We start from the raw sequence: 25686 nt of genomic DNA, 5'->3' as shown, positions 1-25686 counted from the left end.
AAATGACAGAGGAGTGCTCAGCACTGTAATATCTCTATCACACATTCCAAGGTACAGGGTCCATTGTGGAATAGGTGGTGGAAAGAATGTAAGAGCCAAAGGAAGGGTAGGACTCCTTACAATGTGCTCCTCCAGACACAAAATGGCCTGGGTATCTATGGCCTCAGAACAGCTGACACTACTTACACAACACCATCATAACAGGAGGAAAAGATGACCTCAAAATACAAGACTGATTGAGAGGCGGATGGAATACGATGGAGTAGAGTTTCAAAGGGGAATGTTGGGGGAGGGAGGGAATTACCATGGGATATTGTTTACAATCATGGAAATTGTTAATTATAAAAAAATAATTATTGCTAAAATAATGAATCATTACATTAGAATTTTACATGGCATATCAAAGCCTGTAAAAAGGTACTCCCCCCGATATTAAAATGGTTTTAATTTACTGAATACTGGTTGAAATACATGGGACATACATAGTTGGACTTGGAAAGATTTCTTATAATAAGGCTTTTTTTGCACTGGATTAACTAGAATATGACTTTTTCTTGAAGTCACAAAATGCCGACTGTAATATATTGACTCATCCACGCAAAGATAAGATTCAAGTTGGACACCTAAAAGAAAATTTCAAAAGAACAAACAGGTGGCTACTCTTTGCAGATTCAGATATCAAACTGACATCTATAGCTAGGGTGGTGAGAGGTTATCTTGAAGTTGTTATCATAAGACCAGAGAGTTTCTGATACTAGATAGTCTTACTGTAGCTTCCAGGACTTCTTATCAAGTATGGTTTCTAAACCAAAGTTTATACAATATTCTAGTTATATTAATAAGTTCCTTCTCAAGTTTGCGTGTCTAGTATGAGGGGGAATATCAGCATGTGTTTAACACATGGTATAAATACCTATAAGGAACATGGATACAAAAGTAATCTAAGACAGTGGTTCTCAAATTTTGTGGTCTCAGGACTCCTTTATATTTTTGAAACATTACTGAGGTCCCGCAGTAAATTTTCTTCACATGTTATATTGCGGATATTATAGTATTATCAATCAGAATTGAAAAAAGAATACTAATTCATTTAAAACTTAAAGCTCCAAGGCTAGGAAGATGGTTCAATGGATAAAGCTCTTGCTCCACAAGTACGAGTACCAGAGTATAGATCCCCAGCATCCAAGTAAGTGCCAGGTACTCCTGGATGCGTGGGAGGTAGAAATATGGAATCCCTGGGGCAAACTAGCTATCTAGACTAGCCCAATTGGTGAGCTCTGGCTTCAAGTGAAAGACTCTGCCTCAGTAAAATGAAATGGAAAGTGATTGAGGAAGACACCTGGGTCAATTTCCGTCCCATACACCACATATGCACACCACACAAAAAATTAAATATCCATTATATATATATTTTATAAAAAAAATAACTACAATTTCCAAAATAAGAATGCTTTAGTGAGAAAAGTGGGATTATTTTACATCTGTGCAAATCTTTATATCTGGCTTAATAGGAGACAGATGGAATCTCACATCTCCCTCTGCAATCAATCGTTTGTGACATCTTGTTCCAGCTGATGTAAAAGAAGACAATCTGGCCTCATATGGATATATGGTTTTAAAAAGGGGTATTGCTCAGTGGTGAATCCTTGCCTAGCCCAAGTAAGACCCCAAGTTTGATCCCTAGCCTTGGAAGAAAAATCAAAATCATAACAATGGGGCTGGAGAGATTGCTTAGTGGGTCAAGTACTTGTCAAAAAGCATGAGGTCCTGAGTTCAGATCCTCAGCACCCACATTAAAAATACTGGACATGCCGGGCGTGGTGGCGCACGCCTTTAATCCCAGCCCTCGGGTGGCAGAGGTAGGAGGATCGCTGTGAGTTTGAGGCCACCTTGAGACTCCATAGTGAATTCCAGGTCAGCCTGGGCTAGGGTGAGACCCTACCTTGAAAAAACAAAAAAACAAACAAGAAAAAAAAAATACTGGACATATGTCCTGTAATCCTAGTGCTGGGGATGTGGAGACAGGGAATTCCTTGGGCTCATTAGCTTACTAGTCTAGCTGAGTAGGTGAGCTCCAGGTTTAGTGAGAAAAGAATAAGGCAAAGAGTAACTGAGGAAAACACCTGACATCAAACACTGATCCCACATATATGCACATTCACACCAGCACAGACAGATGCGCCTATACACATATGAAATTGCACAGACATGCACACACACTCAGTGTTAGTAACACTACTGGCCTGCTTTTGGTTGCCAATAAGAACTTGCCTCCAAAGTTCAAATTTTATCAGCTGTTTTCCATAAAGCAATAAGTTCACTTTGCTGACCTTCCCCCCCCCCCCCCAAAGGCAGGGTCTCACTCCAGGCCAGGCTGACCTGGAACTCCCTCTGTAGCTTCAGGCTGGCCTCAAACTCATGGTGATCCTCCTACCTCAGCCTCCTAAGTGCTGAGATTAAAGGCATGCACCATCATGCCAGGCTTCACTCTGCTTGCTTTTGAGAGTATTTCTGTGAAGACTGATATCTTAAATTGATAGTGGTTATTCAGATAATAACCAATTCGTCAATCATTCTTTCAAATAAAAATGATGTTCCATGAAAAGGAGGCCTGTTTAACTCACACATCAAACAATGACAGTGCTTTTCTTTCTTTCTTTTTTTTTTTTTTTTTGGTTTTTCGAGGTAGGGTCTCACTCTAGCTCAGGCTGACCTGGAATTCACTATAGTCTCAGGGTGGTCTTGAACTCACGGAGATCCTCCTACCTCTGCCTCCTGAGTGCTGGGATTAAAGGTGTGTGCCACCATGCCCGGCCAAACAATGACAGTGCTTTTCTTGAAACATCCATCATATTCAGAAGCTGTTCATATGTCCTTTCTATTTTATCACATTGGTTATTATAAAGACATAAACACAAGATTGAGTATTTAATAAAATTAACAAATTATGCAGCTTTATCTAAATCACTCAAGTAAAAATATCTGAAACTGACAGAACAATGACTATTAGTTCAGGTAGTTTCATTCAGCCTAGAGTGACATCAGTTTTGTCTAATATTGATTTAGCATTATCACTACAAATGTCAATAAAGTAAAAATGGCAGATACCACAATAGTATTGTTATGGAAATATTTGTTGCAAAATGAGAACCTTTATTACAGTCTTGGACACTGTCAGGGATCTGCAGATCACATTTTGAGAACACTGTGAGTCATTATACTATTTCTACTTGACAGGAAGGATAATGGCATTTATTCTTCCTGTATATACTAATTGCAGTGGGGTGAGGTGGCACATGCCTTTAATCCTTGCACTGGGGAGGCTGATGAAGCAGGATCACCATGAGTTGCTGGCCATTCAGGGGCTTCAGAGTGAATTCCAGGTCACTTTGGGCTATAGTGAGATCTGTTTTACAAAAGCTGGGAAAAAAAGAATTTCTTTGCTAGGTATGGTAGCCTAAACCTTTAATTGCAGCATTCAGGAGGCAGAGATAGGAGGATCACCCTGAGTTCAAGGCAACCCTGGGACTACAGAGTTTGAGGTCAGCCTGAGCTAAAGTGAGACCCTACCTCACTCCCCCCATACACACACACACACACACACACACACACACACACACACACACACACTGCATTCACAATAGCATAAAGGAAGAACTTTAATATCGAGTGACTTAAGATGTATCCAAAGATAAACAGCTAACAAGTATTGCCCAAACCAAATTAAATAATTTCCAAGGTCTTCTGGGTAATAAAGTGGCATTACCCTAAGATATTATAGAATCATTCTCAAAGTTCCTTCCAGATTTCACAACTGCTTAAAAGACAGTAACAACAGTTAGAGAAGCAATACAACAAAATTTCTGGTTTAAACCTGGGATGGAAGAAAAACAGCCAGTAAATAAGAACTTTTAATATGCCAGATGTGCAGTTTACATTTAAATTACTAATTACTCATTTGTTGCACAAAATTACTTACACATCTTATTTGAGTATACCTATTTTGTTGATAATCTAAAGTTTCCTTTTGTGTTGTTGCTCTTCTGTGATCATTTCTTGGGGTGTTCTCAAATTTTTACTGTTTTTTTCTTTTACAATTAGAGATGCTATTAAAAATTATAGTGGAAAGCCGGGCGTGGTGGCGCATGCCTTTAATCCCAGCACTCGGGAGGCAGAGGTAGGAGGATCACCGTGAGTTCAAGGCCACCCTGAGACTCCATAGTGAATTCCAGGTCAGCCTGGGCTAGAGTGAGACCCTACCTCGAAAAACAAAAACAAAAACAAACAAACAAAAAAATTATAGTGAAGAGAAAGGAAGGGAGGAGGGTACTTAATAGGTTGGTATTGTATATATGTAAGTACAATGATTGAGATGGGGAGGAAATATGATGAAGAATGGAATTTCAAAGGGGAAAGTGCGGGGGGGTATTACCATGGGATATTTTTTCTAATTATGGAAAATGCTAATAAAAATTGTGAAAAGAAGGGCTGGAGAGATGGTTTAGCAGTTAAGCGCTTGCCTGTGAAGCCTAAGGACCCCGGTTCGAGGCTCGATTCTCCAGGTCCCACGTTAGCCAGATGCACAAGGGGGCGCACACGTCTGGAGTTCGTTTGCAGAGGCTGGAAGCCCTGGCGCGCCCATTCTCTCTCTCCCTCTATCTGTCTTTCTCTCTATGTCTGTTGCTCTCAAATAAATAAATAAAAAATTTAAAAAAAAATTGTGAAAAGAAAAAATCCCATTGTTCATGTTAACATTTCCCCCTAATTAACACTTTCTTGCTAATCACAGAAATTAATGTCATACATTCAAAACTATTTGTGGGAAGCAACAAATACAAATACAAATTTTTACATAAGAAAAAAGAATTATAGTGAATGGTAAGGGGTATGTACTTTTAAATTATATAAAAGTGTGTTTGAGGGCTGGAGAGATGGCTTAGTGGTTAAGCGCTTGCCTGTGAAGCCTAAGAACTCCGGTTCGAGGCTCGGTTCCCCAGGTCCCACGTTAGCCAGATGCACAAGGGGGCGCACGCATCTGGAGTTTGTTTGCAGAGGCTGGAAGCCCTGGTGCGCCTATTCCCTCTCTCTCCCTCTGTCTTTCTCTCTGTGTATGTCGCTCTCAAATAAATAATTAATTAATTAAAAAAAATTCTTAATAAAAAAAATTTTTAAAAAAGTATGTTTGAGTCTGAACCCTGTTTTTTATTGTCTAGTTAACACTGCTGGCATATTTATTACTATTCCTATTTATTGTATATTTCTAAAGTGAGAAGAGCACCTACCTTACAGGGTATCAAAAGAACTCAATGGGTTGGGCATGGTGGTACACACCTTTAATCCTAGCACTCAGGAGGCAGCAGTAGGAGGATTGATGTGAGTTCAAGACCAGCCTGCGACTACATAGTGAATTCCAAGTCAGCCTGGGCTAGAGATGAGACCCTACATCAAAACACCAACCAACCAACCAAACAAACAAAAACTAAATGAGAAATGTATCTAACATGTATGGTACAATATCTGGCTCAAAATATTGTTACTTTGTTTTTCTACCTTTACAAAGCTTTTGAAAAAAAAAAAAAGGTTTTCAATTATTGGATTGATAGACTCAATTTTGGATTCATGGCATAAATTTTCATGCCCCATTACCTGAGTTCCATTTCAGTCTCTAGGCTTTCAATCTGCTTTGTAATAGAATCCTCTGAGTCTGAAATTTGACCACGCATTTCATCACGTGAGAATGTGCGCCTCTGTAAAGAACAATAGTGGGCAGAGTGTTCAAAGGAAAGTAATCTTCCAAAGCGGTAAGGATCTCCAGGAAATTCAGTCTTTGTATTTACAGCCTCTTTTTCCCCCCCTCACAGGAGCACTTACTCGGAGTTTAGGAGGTGGATTCTCTCCTGATTCTTTTTCTTTGAGTTGAGCCACATCCTGAGCCAGGATCTTTCTATCTTCAAGAAGGTCATTAAGATGGCGTTTTGCTTCCTCAGTACTGACCATAACCTCAATTTCATTTCCAAGCCAATTCTAGAAGAGAAATCACTGGGGATGAGTCCATGGGCCAGGTTCAGCTAAACTTAATATCACTTGAACTACAGCTCATGTAACTAGAAGTGAGATTTTCACTTTTATCTATACTCACCAAAAAAATGCCAGAACTTCTCTAAATGCCTTTATCAAAAATATCTAAAAATCACAAGAAATAGGCTTTCCACAGAAAACCTGTCTCCAAATATCCTGTCTTGACTTTATAACATTTGTTCTTTGCTTTTAATTAATATCCTTTTTTAATTAACCACCTTATAAAAATTACAGAAAAAATATATAGAAAAATTTAATTCACTAAGTTGACTTTTAAACAGTAACAATGGGCTAGAGATGGTGCTTGCTTGCAAAGCCTGATTACTTGGGTTTGATTCTACAGTACCCATGTAAAGCCAGATGCACAAAGTGGTGCATGTATCTAGAGTTTGTAGCAGCAGGACGCCCTGGTATACCCATATTCACTCTCTGTCTCTTGCAAGTTAGTAAATAAAATATTTTTTAAAAAAACAGTAACCTTGAGGGCTGGGGATATAGCTCAATAGTAGTGCAGGAGTATATATGCACAAGGCTATGGATCCTAGCCCCAGTATGAAAGACAGAAAGCAAACAAACAAGCATAACAATAACAATATAACAGTAATCGTTTCTGAGGACATTTCTGATTTTTTAAATTTTTTTTTGTTTTTTATTTGTTTATTTGAGAGCGACAGACAGAGAAAGAGGCAGATACATAGATAGAGAACGGGCATGCCAGGGCTTCTAGCCACTGCAAAGGACCTCCAGATGCATGCGCCCTTTGTGTATCTGGCTAACGTGGGTCCTGGGGAATTGAGCCTTGAACTGGGGTCCTTAGGCTTGACAGGTAAGCGCTTAACTGCCAAGCCATCTCCCCAGCCCGACATTTCTGATTTTGATGAAGATATAACGTACTGGACCTGGGGAGATGGCTCAGCAGTTAAAGGCACTAGCCTACAAATCCAGTTAGCTTGGGTTCAATTTCCCAGCCACCCACACAAAGACAGGCAGGTATTCATTTGCAGCAGCAAATGGTATGCCAATATACACATACACGCATGAGTGCACATGTCAAAAAATTTCTAAAAAGATTTCGTATAATAAAAGATAGCTGGAGCAGGACATGGTGGTGCACACCTTTAATCCCAGCACTAGGGAGGCAGAGGTAAGAGGATCACTGTGAGTTTGAGGCTACCCTGAGGCTACATAGTGAATTCCAGGTGAGCCTGGACTACAGCAAGACTGTACCTCAAAAAAACCAACCAATCAACCAACCAGACAAACAAAACAAGAAAGCTGGAGTATCTATATTAATATCAAGTAAGTAGTGCTTGTTTGAAAATCCTGTAGGCTCAGGTTCAATCTCAAGTACCCAGATATACAAAGTGATATGCATCAGAAGTTTGTTTACAAAAGCAAAAGGCTCTGATATGCTGATATGCCCATTGTCTCTCTCCCTCCCCCTCTCTCTCTCTGCTCACACTTATTTTGTTGTCGTTGTTGTTGTTTTTTGTCCTGTCTGCCCCCCCCCCCCCCCAGTGTCTCACTCTAGCCCAGGCAGGCCTGGAAATCACTATTTGTCTCAAGGTGTCCTTAAACTCATGGCAATCCACTATCTCTGCCTCCCAAGTTCTGGGACTAAAGGAGTGTGCCGCCATGCCTGGCTTATTTGGTTTAGATATAAAAGTAACGCTGCCCTCATAACTGAGATGAGAAGTGGTCCTTTTGACTCAATTGTCTAGTAAACTTTGTGTAGAATTAATATTGTTAAACATCTGACATTTGGGGCAGAGGAAATGGCTTAGCAGTTAAGGTGTTTGCCTGTGAAGCCTAAGGACCCTGGTTCAATTCCATAGGACCCACATAAGCCAGATGCACAAGGGGGTACATGCATCTGGAGTTCACTTGCAGTGGCTAGAGGCTCTGGTGTGCCCATTCTCTCTATCTGCATCTCTCTCTCTCAAATAAATAAATAAATAAATAAATAACATATTTTAAAAAAAAAATCTGACATTTGCCGAGCATGGTGGCATATGCCTTTAATCCTAGTACTTGAGAGGCAGAGGTAGGAAGATTGTTGTGAGTTCAAGGCCACCCTGAAACTAAATAGTGAATTACAGGTCAGCCTGAGGTAGAGTTAGACACTACCTCAAAACAAACAAACAAACAAAAAATATTTGCGAGGGTAGGGGGAGAAGGAGAAAACAGGCACACCAGGGCCTCTAGCCACTGCAAATGAGATTCAGATGTATTCGGTACTTTGTGCATCTGGATCCGGATTTACATGGGTACTGGAACAGGTCATTAAGCTTTACAGCCAAATGCCTTAACAACTGAGCCATCCAGGCCTTGCTTTTTTAATTTTCCTTTTTTTTCCTTCTTTTTGGCTTTTCAAGGTAGGGTTTCACTCTAGTTCAGGCTGACCTGGAATTCACTATGTAGTCTCAGGGTAGCCTCAAACTCATGGTGATTCTCCTACCTCTGCCTCCTGAGTGTTGGGATTAAAGGTGTGCAGCACTACACCTGGCTTGCATTAAAAAAAAAAAAAAAAATCAAAGGGGAAAGTTTGGGGGGGGGAGGGAGGGAATTAACATGGAATATTTTTTTATAATCATGGAAAATGCTAATAAAAATTAAAAAAAATAAAAGCGGAAAAAAAAAAGAAAGCAAGGCTGTTAACTAGATTTAACTTCGAAATTTATCTTAGGTTATTTAAGGTTACATGTCTCTTTTTCAGTGAGCTTTAGTAAGTTGTTTATTTCAAGAAAGTTGTCCAATTCAGCTAAATTGTCAAATGTATGGGCATGAAGGCATTCATCATATTCCTTATTATCCTTATAATATGTAAAAAAGTAAGTGATGCTATTTATCTCACTTCTGTTAATTATATTTTGTTTGTTTTTCTCCTTTTTCCTGATCAGGAAAGCCATAGGCTTTATCAAAGAACCAACTCATGGTTTACAGATAGTTCAGATGGCAAGTTGTTGGGCATGGTGCGTCACACCTTTAATCCCAGCATTTGAGAAGCTAAGGCAGCAGGATTACTATGAGTTTAAGGCCAACCAGGGCTATGGAGTAAGTGGCCTAGGGTACAGCAAGACTCTGTGTCAAAAAAACAGAAAAGTAAATATCACATGTTTGGGCTGTAGGACACTGAAAAATCAAGCTGGAACTGAGCTGAAAACCTCCTTCATGACATGACTAGCTGACATGAAGCTGAAAAGACCTGTGCAGCCTGTTTGGAGAGAAGTCATCAATGGTCTTAATCAGCAGTGGCCTTGTGGCTGGGCAGTCAGGCCAAATACACCAACTGTTGCAATGGTGGCATGTCTGTTATGGGAGAAACCAACTATCTGCTTTCTGACTGGACTTGAGGCCTACTTCATGAGAGGGAATTCCTGCCTGGTACTAAAAAATCTACTTTAAGTCTATGGCTGGGGAGGTCATAAGGCCTAGCCCTAGGTGGGAAACAACTACTGTTGTTTAGAGAAATGGATACATTATACTCCTCTAAATAGTTAGGTTTATGCCCATACATTAATGCTACTCTCACTTCTGGTTACAGAAGCTTCTCTTTTCAGATGGCAGTGACCACTGGGGAGACTTAAAACTCACCATAGTGCTGAGAAGATGTGACTGTTGAGTGTTCAGCACTAAATGAGACATCTCCATCATACCTTCCAAGGCTCAGGAGCCATTGTAGAAGAGGTGGTAGAAAGAATGTAAGAGACAAGGGAAGGGGAGGACTGCTTACAATACTATACTGTCTTCTAGATATGAAGTGGCCTTGATAATTCATGACCTCACAGTGGCTGACACTACCTACACAAGACTTGCATAATAGGAGGAAAAAATGATGACATCAAAAAGAACAGGAATTGGGCTGGAGAGATGGCTTAGTGGTTAAGGCATTTGTCTGCAAAGCCAAAGGACCCTGGTTTGATTCCCCAGGACCCACATTAGCCAGATGCACAACGGGGTGCATGTGTCTGGAGCTCATTTGCAGTGGCTAGAGGCCCTAGTGTGCCCATTCTCTCTCTCTCTCCCCCTTTTTCTCTGTCAAATAAATAAATAAAAATATATTTAAAAAAAGAACAGGAATTGGAAAGTTTCAGTGAATGGGATAGGGGACAGGGGGTGGCAACAAAGGAAGACAGTGGGAGATTTTGATTTTATATATATATTTATATATTATCAATAAAAAGTTTAAAAAGGTAAATTTGACATTATGTATATTTCATCACAGCTTTCATTTATTTTAAAATTTTTTAATTGAGAGCTTTAATATATAAACATACAATCATTTGATGGTGCCCATCCCAATATTCTCTTTTGTCTCCTCTCCCCCATCCTCCTGCCCCATAACATGACGATGCTACTCTTTCAATGTAGTCCTTGCTGTTTTGTTGTGTTGTTCCTTTTGTTCTCCTCTGTCTTCCATGTTGAAATACTGATGAGTTCAGAAGTGTGCTGTTCTTGTGGGAGTATAGGTAACCCCTGTGGGGTCATGAATGAACCAGTAGGTTCATGTCAGGAGGACAGTGCCCCAAAGTATGCCTAATTTGTTGAGATAGGGTCAAACTATTCAGGTTCTGCCTCCACTTTGTGATCCTTCTACCTCAGCCTCCCAATTGCTGGGATTACAGGGGTACACCATAAGAATTAAAGTAAAATCCATCTCATTAATTTCTATCCTGGGCTTTATTATTTCCTTACTTCTGCTTACTTGGCATTTAACTTAAAAAAATATTTTATTTATTTAATTATTTGAGAAAGAGAGAAAATTAAAGAGGCAGATAGAGACAGAATGGAAGTGCCAGGGCCTCTAGCCGCTGCAAACAACTCCAGACACATGTGCCCCTTGTACATCTGGCTTACATGGGTCCTGGGAAATTGAACCTGGGTCCTTTGGCTTTGCAGACAAGCACCTTAACTACTAAGCCATCTCTCCAGCCTTTTTTCTTTTTTTAATTCTGTAGGTTTTTTTTTTTTTTTGCATGTGCATAGTATGCAGTGGTGTATATGTGTGGTATATGCATATGTATGGTAAATATGTACTTGTCATGTGACCCAGCAGTCCTACTCCCAGGTATTTACTCAAGTGAAATTAGTTAAGCAGTAACCTACATGTAAACTTTTTTCTTTATTTGCTAGTTGATAGAGAGAGAGAAAGATAGAAGATAGAAAGAATATGAATGGGTATATCAAAGTGCCTTGCCACTACAAATGAAGTTTAGATACATGGACCACCCTGTGCATCTTGCTTTACATGGGTACTGTGGCAATGAACTTGGGCGGGCAGGCTTTGTACAAGCAAGCACTTTTAACCACTGTGCTATCTCCCTGGCCCAGATTGGTGTCTTTTAGAGCTTAACAGAAGAAAAGAATACAGAGCTCCTGCTCAAGAGGAGGCAGGAGCAGAGTTGCTTGAAATGGGAAAGCCCCTAGGTAAACTATTTTATTATTATTACTGTTGTTGTTATTATTTTATTAACAACTTCCATGACTATAAAAAATATCCTGGGCTGGAGAGATGGCTTAGTGGCTAAGCGCTTGCCTGTGAAGCCTAAGGACCCTGGTTCGAGGCTCGGTTGCCCAGGTCCCACGTTAGCCAGATGCACAAGGGGGCACACGCGTCTGGAGTTCCTTTGCAGAGGCTGGAAGCCCTGGCGCGCCCATTCTCTCTCTCTCCCTCTATCTGTCTTTCTCTCTCTCTGTCTATCGTTCTCAAATAAATAAATAAATTAAAAAAAATATCCCATGGTAATGCCCTCCTTCCCCTCCATGTAAACTTTTTAATGATAATTTTCATATATGAACATAATGTAATTTGATCATAATACCATCTTCATTACCATTTGCCCTTCCCACCTTCCACCCCTCTCCCCCAAAGCAGGGTCTCACTCAAGCCCAGGCTGGTCTTGAACTCACAGCAATCCTTCCACTTCAGACTCTCAAGCATTTTATATAGGTACTTGGGAATTGAACCCAGTGCTGGCAGGCTTTGCAAGCAAGCACCTTTAGCTGCTGAGCCATATCCCAGTCCAATATACATAATTATTTTTGCTTTTTTGAGATAGAATCTTGATCTATCCTAGGAATTCAGAAAGGAGTCTAAGGCTGGCCTTGAACTCATAGTAATCCTTCCTCAGCCCCCTGAGTGCTGAGATGAACAGTGTACATCATGCCTGGCCATTGTTTGCTTTTTAGACATGGTCGTGCTATGTAGTTGAAGCTGTCCTCAAACTCTATGTGGACCAGGCTGGCCTTCAAGTCATGATCTTCCTGCCTTAGCCTCCCAAGTGCTGCTAAGAGTACATGTATATACCACCATGTCTGACCTGAAAGTATAATTGGGGATTCTAGGTATATTAATTACTTTTCTTGTTGGTATAATCAAATACCTGACAAAAGCAGCTTAAGGGAAGAGTGTAAGGTAGCTGGTAACACTGCATCTAGTCAGGAAGTAGAGAGTGAAGAATGCTTCTGCTCAGCTAACTTTCTTTTTTGTATTAAGATCAGGACCCTACCCAGTGGAATGTTACTACCCACAGTTAAAATGAGTCTTCTCATCTCAATTAATTCAATCTATAAACTGCTTCACAGACATGCCAAGAGGTTTGTCTCCCAGGCGATTTTAGATCTTGTCAAGTTGACAATCAATATTAACCATCACACTAGATAACTAATGTCTGGAGTGGGAACAGGGAGGTAGACCAAGTAGAAGGAAAGATTGCCAAAAAAGTTTTAGGCAATGATATAAATTGCTATTATTTTGATTCTGATGATAATTTCTTGGGTACATACACATGTCAAAGCTCCAAGTTCATCAAGCTGTACACTTGAAATAGGGGCAGGGGACAGACCTCTCTCTATAGATTTTTTAATATTTTATTTATATTTATTTATTTGACAGAGAAAGAGGGAGAGAGTGTGAGAGAATGGGCGCGCCAGGGCCTCCAGCCACTATAAACAAACTCCAGATGCATGTACCCCTTGTGCTTCTGGCTAATGTGGATCCTGGGAAATAAACCTGGGTCCCTTGGCTTTGTAGGCAAATGCCTTAACTGCTAAGCCATCCCTCCAGCCCAGACTTCTCTATTTTTGATCTTTAGCAATAGTTTTAAAGACATTCATATCTTTTAGAAAATAATGTAATGTAGAACTTCAAATTCTGTTGCCTTTACTTCTAAACCTAAAGAAAGCTATTTCTCATTTTTTACTATCCTCAGTGTACATAAGAAAAATGGCAGTTCAAGCTTTCCATACCTTCATTCGAGCAGCAGTGCCTTCCATTTCACGGCTGTGAGTCTCTTTCCGTTTATCTGCAACCTCCTTTTGCTTTTGTAGAGCATCCTTTAGACGCTTGTTAGCAGCTGCTGCCTAAATTAAGAAAAGAAAATGCCACATAGTCATGTTGAAGGATAAGAACATTCTAATTTTTAGTAAATCAGTAAACAAAAACATTCAAGGTTTGAGTTCCTATAGGAACCAGATTTTTAGGTCTGTATGGACATAACTGATGAATAGCTACTACTTCAGAGCATAGAGGAGGGATATATTTTAAGAAAATTCTGCATATTAGAAATGCCTAAAAATGTCATATATCAATATTACTCTGTTTTTTGGAAAGCAGTGCAATTACAGAAAAACATTCCTTATTTGAACAGTACCATTTTGATCCAGGTAGAAAAGTTCATACCATATGTGGTGGTTTGATTCAGGTGCCCCCCATAAACTTAGATGATCTGAATGCTAGGTTCCGTAGCTGATGGCAATTGGAAATTAAAGTCTCTTGCAGGTGGTGTATTTTTGGGTGCGGGGCTTATGGGTGTTATAGCCAGTTTCCCCTTGCCAGTGTTTGGCACACTCTCCTGTTGCTATTATCCACCTTATGATGGCCAGAGGATGATGTCCACCCTCTGCTCATGCCATCATTTCCCCCTGCCATCATGGAGCTTCCCCTCAAGCCTGTAATCCAAAATAAACCTCTTTTTTCCCCACAAGCTGCTCTTGGTTGTGTGATTTTTACCAGCAATGTGAACCTGACTGCAACACCATATGCAAAGATCACAAAATTACTCAGTTGTACATGATGTCACATGCTTGTATACCTAGCACTTGGGAAGCAGACGTAGTAGGATCAGGAGGAATTTAAGAAAAGTGAAATGTGAGGTCATCCTGGGCTATGTGAGGCTATGTCTCAAAAAATTAGGAAGTAGTGGTCAATATTGATAACTGTAATTTTCTAGAACACTGGCTCTTTAAAGGAACCCTTTGTAATCATTTAATCCTGAAGATGACAATACAGTTCACCCAGCAGACTGGATTTTCTTACCTACCTCCTCAGTTTTACGTCTGAGCACATTGGACTGTTTCTGGAAGTTTCTTTCAAGTTTGAGCAGCTCATATTGCCTCTTACGGTCCTGATAGAAGAAAAGTCAGATCTTAATTGATGTTCAACTAGTTAAAAAGAACCTTAGAGAAAAAAGTTTTTCTATCCTTGACATGCTCACATATGTTGGCTCCTGTTTGTAATCCCAGCACTTGAGAGACTGAGGCAGGCAGACTGTCATGAGTTCAAGGCCAGTCTGGGCTACACAGTGAGACCCCTGTCTCAAAAAAAAAAAAAAGACAAGCTGGGCGTGGTGGTGCACGCCTTTAATCCCAGCACTTGGAGGCAGAGGTAGGAGGATCACAGTGATTTCGAGGCCACCCTGTGACTCCATAGTGAATTCCAGGTCAGCCTGGGCTAGAGTGAAACCTTACCTCGAAAAACAAACAAACAAAAACAAACAAACAAACAAAAAAAGACAAAGAGCTGGAGAGATGGCTTAGGTGAAGGCGCTTGCCGGCAAAGCTTAAGAACCCAGGTTTGGCAACCCAGATCCCATGTAAGCCAGATGCACAAGGTGATGAATGAGCACAAGGTCGCACATGTGCACAAGATGACATGTGTACGGAGTTCAATTGTAGTAGTCAGAGGCCCTGGTGCACCAATTCTATCTTGCTCTCTCTCATAAATAAAATAAAAAATTTAAAAAGGCAAAGAGAAGATATCCTTGATATGTAAGGCTAAATTCAATAAAATGAGCTGTCTTTATCTCAAGACTCTTATCAGAAGACCTCATAGTTCTAGAAATCATATTTTATACACAGACACACACACACTGAAGGTGCTTCTCTTCCTCACCTTATTACTGTGTTCAAATTATTTAAATCTCAGTTTAAAGTAAATTATTATAAATAATACCATAGAATGTGAGATCTAGAAGTAACCTTACAAATCATCTAATAGTGAGCCTTGCCCACAAAGATTGTTATTGACAGACCTGGAACTAAGTTCCACCAATAAATAGATTGGTATACTCTTTTTCTTGTCAACCTCATTGGATCATTCATCATGAAACCTACTGACTAACAAAAAGAGAAATTTATCATATATCCAATTGCCTATAAAATAAAGACAATCTGTAGCTAAAGAAGAGGCTTCTCATATTTGAACAAACCCAAGTTACTATTGGATGTAAATTCTCTGCTGAAAAATTAAAAAAAAAATTAACAAGAAATACTATGAGATATTACCTGCTTCAGTTGAACATACATTTTAACTGCTTTGATTGTTTGCCTCCTCCTCTGTCTTATTAATCCATTAAAGTACTTCTGGCTTGACTTGTTGCTTATTCAGTCTTAATGACATGGTCAGCTATTTTATATATTTATTTCTGTATAGACTCCAAATGTTTTTTCAGTACAGGGGATTAAACTCAGGGCTTCCTGGATGCTAGGCAAACACTCTAACACTCTAATTTTCATTGGAATTGTGTTGAAACTGCGCAGACAAACCTGATAAAAGATAGTCTACCTTTAGAAATTAAGTCTATCTAGCAATTAACACTACTTTTCCACTTATTTCGCTCTTTAATTCAATGTACTATATAGTCTTCAGTATGAAAATCTTAAACTTCTTTCACAAAGCTTATTCCTAAGTATTTTATTGCTATTTATAAATGGATTTATAAATGGAGTTATAAATGGATGGTTTTCTTAATTTCATGTAAAGAAATACAATTTATTTTCTTGATACTGTATATCTTAAAACCTTACTGAACTCATATATTACTTCTAAAACTATCATTTATATCATTCTCGTCTGCAAACAGATGAGAGCGCGAGAGTGAGAGAGAGGTACTAAGATAACGAACTGGCACACCAGGGTCTCTTGCCCCATTGTTTTTTTCTTTTTGTTTTGCCCTGTTTTGTTTGTTTGCAAACAAACTCCAGGCTCATGTACCACTTTGTGCATCTGGCTTTAAGAAGGTGTTGGGGAATCAAACCCAAGCTGTTAGGCTTTATAGGTAAGTGCCGTTAATCACTGAGCCATCTCCCTAGCCCTCAAACTATATATGTATATATTTCTTAAACCCATGCATATGTTTTACCTCCTCCCCTCTTTTTTGGTAGGGCCCCACTCTAACCCAGGCAGACCTGGAATTTATGGCACAGCCCCAGGGTGGCCTCAAATTCATAGAGATCCTACCTCTGCTGGGATTAAAGACATATACTACCATGCCCCGTTTTACCTTCATATTTAAGACATGGCATTTTTTCACAGGCAGAGCTCACACATTACTCATCTTTCTATTTCCCATAGTACCTTGCACATAGTACAGTCTAATAAAAAACTGTTCAATTCATGAAACTTTCTGAACTTTTACTATTGTTACCCCAGAGAAAGGCCTCTAAGAAGTTTTAGTTACTTGCTCTTCTGTTTTGTTTTTTTTTTTTTAACTTTTATTTATTTGTAAGAGGAGAGAGAGAGAGAGAGAGAGAGAGAGATTGGACAAGCCAGGGCCTCCTGCTGACACAAACAAAATCCAGATGCCTATGCCACTTTGTCTATCTAGCTTTATGTGGGCATTGGGGAATCAAACCTAGGCCATTAGGTTTTGCAAGCAAGTGCCTTAACCACTGAGCCATCACTCCAGCCAAACTTACTCGTTCTTTCAACTGGATTACTTCTTTGTCTTTTTGTTGCTTCCACTGTCTAAACTTCTCAGCATCTTCTTTCATTTGACGCATTAACTGTACTCGCTGGCTTTTCATCATCTGTAAAGAAAAAAATCAGTATAAATATTAGTCATCTGCACTTTATTCTAGACTGACATGCAGATGCATAGACTTGCCATAAGAAGAAAGAGAACCCACAGCTAAGCTGAGAAGGCAACCAACAGATTTTCTGATTAGGCTGGCAATACCCCTCACTTTGCTTACACAGGGTTTCCAAGTGTAGAGTATACAAATAAATACTCATAAAGGAAAAGTAAGGCATGGGAGCGCATGCCTTTCAGAGGTAGGAGGACTGCAGTGTTTGAAGCCACCCTGAAACTACATAGTGAATCCCAGGTCATCCTGGGTTAGAGCAAGACCCTATCTCAAAACAAAACAAAAGTCTGAGTGTAAAAAACGAAATCACCTTTAAGCTCAGCACTTGGGAGGCAGAGGTAGTAGGATCACCATGAATTTAAGGCCATTCTGAGACTATATATTGAGTTCCAGGTCAGCCTAGGCTGGAGTGAGACCATACCTTGAAAATCATCCCCCCTCCCAAAATATCAAATCACGTGTATGCCAAAGCAAGGTTTTATTTTTAATTATTATTATTTTATTTTAGAGAGCAAGTGAGAGAGAGAGAGAGAGAGAAGGAGAGACAAAGACAGAGAGAGAGAGAATTGGTGCACCAGGGCCTCAGCCATTGCACTTGAACCCCAGATGCTTATGCCACCTAGTGGGCTTGTGCAACCTTCTGATTGCTCCACCTTTTGTGCATCTGGCTAACGTGGGATTTGGAGATTAGCACATGGGTTCTTAAGCTTCATAGGCAAGCGCTTTAATCACTAAACCAACTCTAGCCCCAAAGCAAGGTTTTTATAATTCTAGACAACAAGGTGCATAATCTTCTACAAAAAGGACACTTGTGGCTATTTTCTCACTTGAAATGCTTGCCCTGCTTTCTACTTTCTCATCTGAAAAGACCCCTGTAGTTTACTTCTAAATGATATACTCTTTGTTTCAATGTGGTAAATACAAGGTTGAGAGTTTATTACCCGTATCTCCTGATTCAGTTTGGAGACAGTATGCTCTGTGGATTCCTTCAGTTTTAGGAGTTTGGATTGTTCATGTAGTTTCTTTTTCAAATCAGCTATTTGACCCTCTAGCTCCTGAAGACGTTTGCGGCGGCGCTCACTCAACCTAAAAACACAGATGCAGTACAAATACATCAAAGGTTCCCTCAAAACGATAGGATTTCCAGTTTCATAGCCCCCAAATGTAATAATCTTTAACACAATGAATACCACCTACATAACCAAAACTGTCTCACAAAATGAACACTAATACCAGAGCGAAAAACACTTTCAAAAGTATACAGTAACAAATTGCTTCACTGTGCCCTCCAGGATTACTCTGTGTGAAAAGAATTATTTGGCTTGGAGAGATGGGTTAGTGGCTAAGGGACTTTCTGCAAAGCCTAACGACGGAGTTGGATTCCCCAGTGCCCACATAAAGCCAGTTGTACAAGGTGGCACATGTATCTGGAGTTCATTTGCAGCAGCTGAAGGCCCTGATAACCTATTATCTCTGTCTCTCTTCTCTCTCTTTGCTTGTAAATAAATAAAAATTAAAGTTATTTGAAGGCATTTCATTTTGCTTTAGCTCTAAGGAGTAATGGTGATTATTTTATAAATCTGACACAAAAATTAAACAATGAACATACCTCTTGAAAACGTGAGTTTTAGGTTCAATAGAGAGCTAAAACAAAACCACAAAAAGATGGTATGTGGCTGGAGAGATTGCTTAGTGGTTACATGCCTGCCTGTGAAGCCTAAGGACCCACGTTTGATTCCCTAGTAGCCATGTGTGCCAGCTCCACCATGTGGCACATGTATCTGGAGTTTGTTTGCAGTGGCTAGAGGCCCTGATATGCCCATTCTCTCTCTCTACTTCATTTTTCTCTCCCTCTTAAATAAATAAATAAATAAATATATGTAAAAAAAAAAAAAAAAAAGAAGGGCCGGGTGTGGTGGCGCACGCCTTTAATCCCAGCACTCGGGAGGCAGATGTAGGAGGATTGCTATGAGTTCAAGGCCACCCTGAGAATACAGAGTGAATTCCAGGTCAGTGAGTTAGAGTGAGACCCTACCTCGAATAACCAAAACAGAATAAAACAAACAAACAAAAAAGGGGACAATAGCCAGTTAGGCTTTCCCTATGGTCAAAGTCCAAAGGAGAGGAGGAAGAGGTTGTTCTTTGTTCTGTATTAGTTTTAGTCTTACTTGATTAAGCTTGAAAATAAATTCTATTTTTAAGCTAATTTATCGATAGTATTAGGACAAAGAAACTGTTGATATCTAGGAGGTCTTATTAGCTTTCAAAACCAGCTCACATGTTGACTATTTCATCAATCTCTCCTTGATTATGCCAGTCTGAATTGATACCTCCTATCTCTTAAAACAATCAATGCTAAGATATTTATTTGGCTACTAGTCATGTGCTATGTTACAGAATTCTTTTTTTTAAACTTTTTTTGTTTTTATTTTTGTTTATTTATTTGAAATAGACAGAGAGGGACAGAAAGAGGCAGATAGAGAGAGGGAAAGAGAATGGGTGTGCCAGGGCCTCCAGCCACTACAAATGAACTCCAGACACATGCTCCCCCTTGTGCATCTGGCTAACATGGGTCCTGGGGCACTGAGCCTTGAACTGGGGTCCTTAGGCTTCACAGGCAAGCGCTTAACTGCTAAGCCATCTCTCCAGCCCCAGAATTCTTTTATTGCCAACCAGAGATATCTTAATTATTTAGCTTTTCTTGCATCTAGGTCTCCTTGCCAGACTAGGTTTAAATCCTTGGGAGCAACAAATGGGTATTTTACTCTGTTCCTGCAAAATAAGTTTAGATATGTTAAAGACTTAACATTTAGTAAATTTATTCTTACTTGGCTTGGTTGACATCCTTCTTTGCTGTTTGGAGTTCAAGAAGCAATTCTTCTTTTTCCTTCTGGAGACTGAGGACTTCCAATTCCAGATTTTTAATGTTATCCTAGAAAGGTTATAGGTCAGAGAAGAAGAAAGAACTAAACATCACAGGAAGAAAACTGCCTTAATATTTTGTTTCCAGGAACCATGAATTAACTTACTTTTGCTTCTTTTTATTCTCCCTCCCCCTTCCTCTCTCTCTTACTTTTTTTACAGGGTCTCAGTATATGGCACAGGCTGGTCTGAGACTCACAATTCTCCTGCCTCAGGATCCTAGGCACCTAACATCTGGTTTCTTTTCCCCCAATTATTTGATTTATTTTAAAGAGAGGTATTGAAAGAGAGAAAGAATACAAATGAGAAATAGATATGAGAATAGGTACATCAGAGACTCCTGCTTTTGTAAATGAACTCCAGACACATGTACCACTTTGTGTGTCTGACTTTACATGGGTATGACTGAACCAAGGCCATCAGACTTTGCAAGCAAATACCTTTAACCACTGAACCATCTCTCTAGCCCACATCTGGCTTCTTGAAATAAATTTTTACCTTTCAATTGCATACTAAAAGTATCTATTCCTGCCAGTTCCAGTGGTGCTCACCTTTAGTCCCAGTACTCTGAAGGCTCAGGTATGGGGACTGCCTTAATTTAAGTTTGAGGCAAGCCTGGGGCTACAGAGTAAGTTCCTAGACAGCCTGGGCTACAGCCAGACTCTGCTTCAAAAGAGAACAACAAATTCTGTTCCTGATATGATGAAGAAAAAGTTATGTAGTGGAGAAAGTATGGAGTTGATATCCACAAGCCTGTGTAAGAATCTTTACTCTAACACTTACTAAGCATATCATGGAAAGTCCTTTTTAGTCTTAGCATCTGTGATGAAAAGAGTTAATATGTCAGGCCTCAGATCACTATCCATAAAAAAGGACTCCTTGCAAGATTTGTTGTTGGTCTATGTCTGGGAACTAAGACTTTGGTACACTTCCTGCCATTCCACAGCTGGTACCAGTGGCTCACTAATGACTAAATCATGCAAACAATTTGAATTACTCTGAATATTGTCTTCTTTCAGGAAGTGTAGAATATTAAATATGTACAAGGCAGAGAAGGCCTACATGACAGACTCTTAGTAAAAGCCCTGGATTCCTAAATTCAGGGGTCTTTGCAAGCAGAGAATATTTCACACACAATCATAACCCTTAAGTGGAGGAAAAAAGAGATTCCCATGTAACTGTACTGGGAAAGAAATTTTGGAAGCTTGTACTTGGTTTCTTTTGGACTTTGTCCATATACCCTTCTCTTTATTGATTTTAATTTGTACCCTTTCACTAATAAATCTTAATTGTGAATATGACTATTTGCTGAGTCTTCCTAGTTAATCATTAGACTTAATAGAGGTTACCTTGGGGATCTCTGAGAGTTTTTATATCATGTAAATAATTAACAACCCGAACCAGGTTGTGGTGTTGCATACCCATAGTTCTAGCTACTCTGAAGGCTGAGACAGGAGGATTACTTGAGCCCAGAGTTATAGGCTAGACTGGACAATATAGTGAATCGCATCTTAAAATGAAATAAACAAACAACCCCAATTACTTCACAAGGCTGCTGGGAAGATCAAATAAGATAAAAAGGTAGACATTTTGTAAGCTGTAAATAGATGAACAAATATTTTTCTATCATAACTTTCAAACTTATGAATTTTTTATGTTTTATTTTGATCTATTTATTTATTTGTCAGAGAAAGGAGAGAAGGAGGGAGGGAGAGAGGGAATTGGTGTGGTAGGGCCTTCAGCTATTGCAAAGGAACTCCAGATGTGTGCATCCTCTTGTGCATTTGTCTAATGTGGATCCTGGGGAATCAAACCTGGGTCCTTTGGCTTTGCAGGCAAATGTGTTAACTGCTAAGCCATCCTTCCAGTCCAAACTTATAAATTTAATAGCAATTTTAGTCCTGCATGCATTGAGGAAATGAATTCTAGAAACTGAAATTTCACCATTTCCAATACTGTGAACACTTGATCAGTTTCAATTTCGGTCTCATAACCTAAAACAACTAAAGAAAACTGGCTGAGTTAGTAGGTGGGAGCCAAGAAGATTATATGAATCTACTTCTATATTTGCTGGGTTTGTTTTCTAAGCAATAGATTAAGCCGTTTCAGTATAACAAATGTGGAAATCAATCACATTATTTTAAAGTTACTCTGCATATTCAAACTGGCCAGTAACAAATACAATTAAAAAATAAAGAAATATAAAGAATACATGCACATGAAAAGATTACCAGTTGAACACCAGAATCCACCTATGGCTTTGCTTCACTTCCTCACTGTGAACTGAATGTAGCAAGCTGCCTCAAACTCCTGTTCTTATTACCTTGCCCACCATGATGGATTATAACTACTATAGCTGAAATAAAACCTTCCTCCTTCTTTAATTTTTTAAAAAAATATTTTATTTTTATTTATTTATTTGAGAGAGAGAGAGAGAGAGACAGAAAGAGGCAGATGGAGAGAGAATGGCACATCAGGGCCTCCAGCCACTGTAAAGGAACTCCAGATGCATGTGTCTCCTTGGGCATCTGGCTTATGTGGGTCCTGGGAGTTGAACCTGGGTCCTTTGGCTTTACAAATAAGTAACTTAACTGCTAAGCCATCTCTCTAGCCCCCTGCCTTTTGTTTTGTTTTGTTTTTCAAGGTAGGGTCTTACTCTGGTCCAGGCTGACCTGGAATTAACTCTGTCATCTCAGGGTGGCCTTGAACTCATGGCAATCCTCCTACCTCTGCCTCCCGAGTGCTGGGATTAAAGGCGTGTGCCACCACGCCCGGCTTTAAACTAAATTTTGTCAGCTCTTTTGTTCCAGCAATGAGGAGGTAACTAATAGAATGGTAGAAACGAATAACTACTGGTTTAGAAAACAATTTACCTGGTATTGGAACTGAATGGGCTGTAGTTGGCTGTCATTCTGAGTCATCTTCCTAGCTAGAGCCTCTTTCAGTGCAAGAGCTTTATTCAACTCAATTAGCTCCTTAGACATCTGAGCTTGGCGTAGTGCATGTTGAGTGGTGAAAGCATCAGAAGATCTGCTAGTCTCTGGACTGCTTTCTGCTTGCTGGAAAAAATAATGATTAGGATAATAGAGGATGGATTTCATTTATAAGAGAAACCAGAAGCTATAGTTCCTTAAACACTATTGTTTTCTTGCTATTTTCTTTAATTTTTTTTAATTTAAATTTTTTTATTAACATTTTCCATGATTATAAAAAAATATCCCATGGTCTATTTTCTTTATTGATATGATAACATTCCTTACTTTTACTTTCTCCCAATGGATCACAAAAAAGACAATGGAAAAAACACTTTGGGAATTGAGAAGATTCATTTATTCTTTTTTGTTAAAAAAATATTTATTTTATTTATTTGAGAGAGAGAGAGAGAGAGAGAGAGAGTGCACACAAATAGTTATCAGGGCATCCAGGCACTGCAAACCAACTTCAGATGCATGTGCCACCTTGTGTATCTGGCTTACATGGATCCTGGGGAATTTAACCAAGGTCCTTTGGCTTTGCAAGTAAGTGTCTTAACCTCTAAGCTATTTCTCCAGTCCCATTTATTCTTTACACCTGGCTTTTATTACCAAACTTCCTTTCTTGCTGCATTCAGAATAAACTAGCATCCCATATTTGCTATAGTGGTAGAAAACTGTCTTAAACAAACCACAGATTAACTTTTCATTTTAACTTTACACTGTAAACTTTAGTCAAGATTTAACAATTCTGAAAACTCAAAATATTTCTCTTGTTTCTTTTAGCCCATAGTCATTCTATCCATAAAAAAAAAATTTGATGAAAAAAATGTTTTCCATTTTTCTTCTTGTGCTTTTTTGACTTTGCCATAATTTCCTAATTTGTTCCTCTTATCTTAACTTTCTGGAATCTGATGCAGAATACAAGTATTTAACAAGAAATCAGTAAGCCAGACTGCATATATGGAACGTGGCACCCTTGAGAAGTCCTGCCACCAATTACCAGTTACATTATTAGAGACAGACCCTATCCAAGTTAAAGATTTTATGAAATGGAGACGTACACTAAATATTTCTAGATCTCTAGAGCATTCTATGGAGCATGGTATTAATCACAAATTCTCTTCCTCAGGTGCGTTATAAATGATAGGAAATTACACAGTCAGAACTCCTGGTTCCACATAAAGAGTCAATTACTTACAGCTTCTGGTTCCACTGCAGTATCAATGGCTGCAGCCATGCATGCCACAGTTTCATCCTGCAGTGACAAATGTATTGATTTAGGAAAAGATTCTGAAGTTCCCAAGGCGATTTTACACAGGCTATTCCATTTTTTATACATTTTTGTTTATTTTTATTTATTTACTATGAGAGTGACAGACAGACAAAGGGAAAAAGAGGCAGATACAGAGAGAGAATGGGTGCGCCAGGGCCTCCAGAAACTGCAAACAAACTCCAGATGCATGTGCCATGTGCCACCTTGTACATCTGGCTTATGTGGTTCCTGGGGAATTGAGCCTTGAACCAGGGTAGCTTGGGCTTCACAGGCAAGCGCTTAACCATTAAGCCATCTCTCCAGCCCTATTCCAGTTTTTTCAAGTATATACAGAGACCATTTATGGTACTGGACACATTTGCAGTCAAAGATATAACATAGCTGTAAAATTCCATTTCCCACTTTCCAAAGTCTTTCTTATTTATAAAAGGGCAACTGTGTAGCCTTTGTGAAGAATAAAAAGTAAGATCATGTGGCAACTTACCAGAGATAATTGAGCCAGTGACACAGCCATTCTAACAAAGCTTAACCCATCTTATTAACTCTACATTTTCTTTTATTTATTTATTTAGTTAGTTAGTTTTACTTTTAGAGAGAGTGAGAGGGAGACACAGAGACACACACACATACAGGGAAAGAGAGAGAGAGAGAGAGAGAGAATTGGCATGCCAGGGCCTCAGTTAATACAATCAAATGCGACACTTGTGCCACCTAGTGGGCATGTGTGACCTTGCGTTTGCTTCACCTTTGTGCATCTGGCTTACGTGGTATCTGGAGAGTCAAACATGAGTCCTTAGGCTTTCCAGGCAAGCACTTTAACCACTAAGCAATCTCTCCAGCCCTACATTTTCTTTTTTATACTTTTACTACTAAGTCTCTGTTAATGTGCAAGTGTAGCTACTTCTTATGGTTATACCATCTAAAGAACATAAAATAATGGCAATGCAGAACAGTAAACAGAATGAAGAGCTATTTTTGTTTTATGTTATAGTCAGTCAAAATGGCAAGCTACAACTCCATAAGGAGATGTCTTACTTCTAGGAATGTCCTAGATGAGTACTCCAAAAAATTGTGCTTATAATGTCATACCAATAAATGCTGTGTAGCCCCTGTCCATCATATCAGATAAGAATTGATCATATAAAGCTACTACAGAAGAGGGCAAGACTTTGGGAGGTAAGTTGAATCACAAATCCTTTTTTGAGCAAAAGAACAACTAACATCTAGAAAGGAAATTGCAAACCACTTACTAGGAATAATATATTTATAGACTATCACATAAGCAAGTTCTTT

General features: G+C 39.2%; 1 protein-coding gene across 2 annotated transcripts in view; it reads right to left on the bottom strand.

The window, feature by feature from the left end:
- Positions 1 to 25686, bottom strand: part of Kif4a (kinesin family member 4A) — a 101968-nt gene that overhangs the window by 20076 nt on the left and 56206 nt on the right. For both annotated transcript variants that reach the window (XM_004660978.2, XM_045140679.1), the window contains exons 14-22: positions 24319 to 24375; positions 23019 to 23204; positions 20052 to 20155; positions 18165 to 18309; positions 17056 to 17166; positions 14400 to 14483; positions 13327 to 13440; positions 5872 to 6024; positions 5647 to 5747 (exon numbers count right to left, since the gene is read on the bottom strand). In XM_004660978.2, the coding sequence (XP_004661035.1) occupies positions 5647 to 5747; positions 5872 to 6024; positions 13327 to 13440; positions 14400 to 14483; positions 17056 to 17166; positions 18165 to 18309; positions 20052 to 20155; positions 23019 to 23204; positions 24319 to 24375 (1055 nt within the window). The remainder of the gene's footprint in view (positions 1 to 5646; positions 5748 to 5871; positions 6025 to 13326; positions 13441 to 14399; positions 14484 to 17055; positions 17167 to 18164; positions 18310 to 20051; positions 20156 to 23018; positions 23205 to 24318; positions 24376 to 25686) is intronic.

The sequence above is a fragment of the Jaculus jaculus genome, chromosome X (genome assembly GCF_020740685.1).
Source record: "Jaculus jaculus isolate mJacJac1 chromosome X, mJacJac1.mat.Y.cur, whole genome shotgun sequence".
In the NCBI taxonomy this organism is placed as follows: Eukaryota; Metazoa; Chordata; class Mammalia; order Rodentia; family Dipodidae; genus Jaculus; species Jaculus jaculus.
Note: the sequence above shows the minus strand (reverse complement) of the source record. Positions and strands in the feature narration are given on the sequence as shown.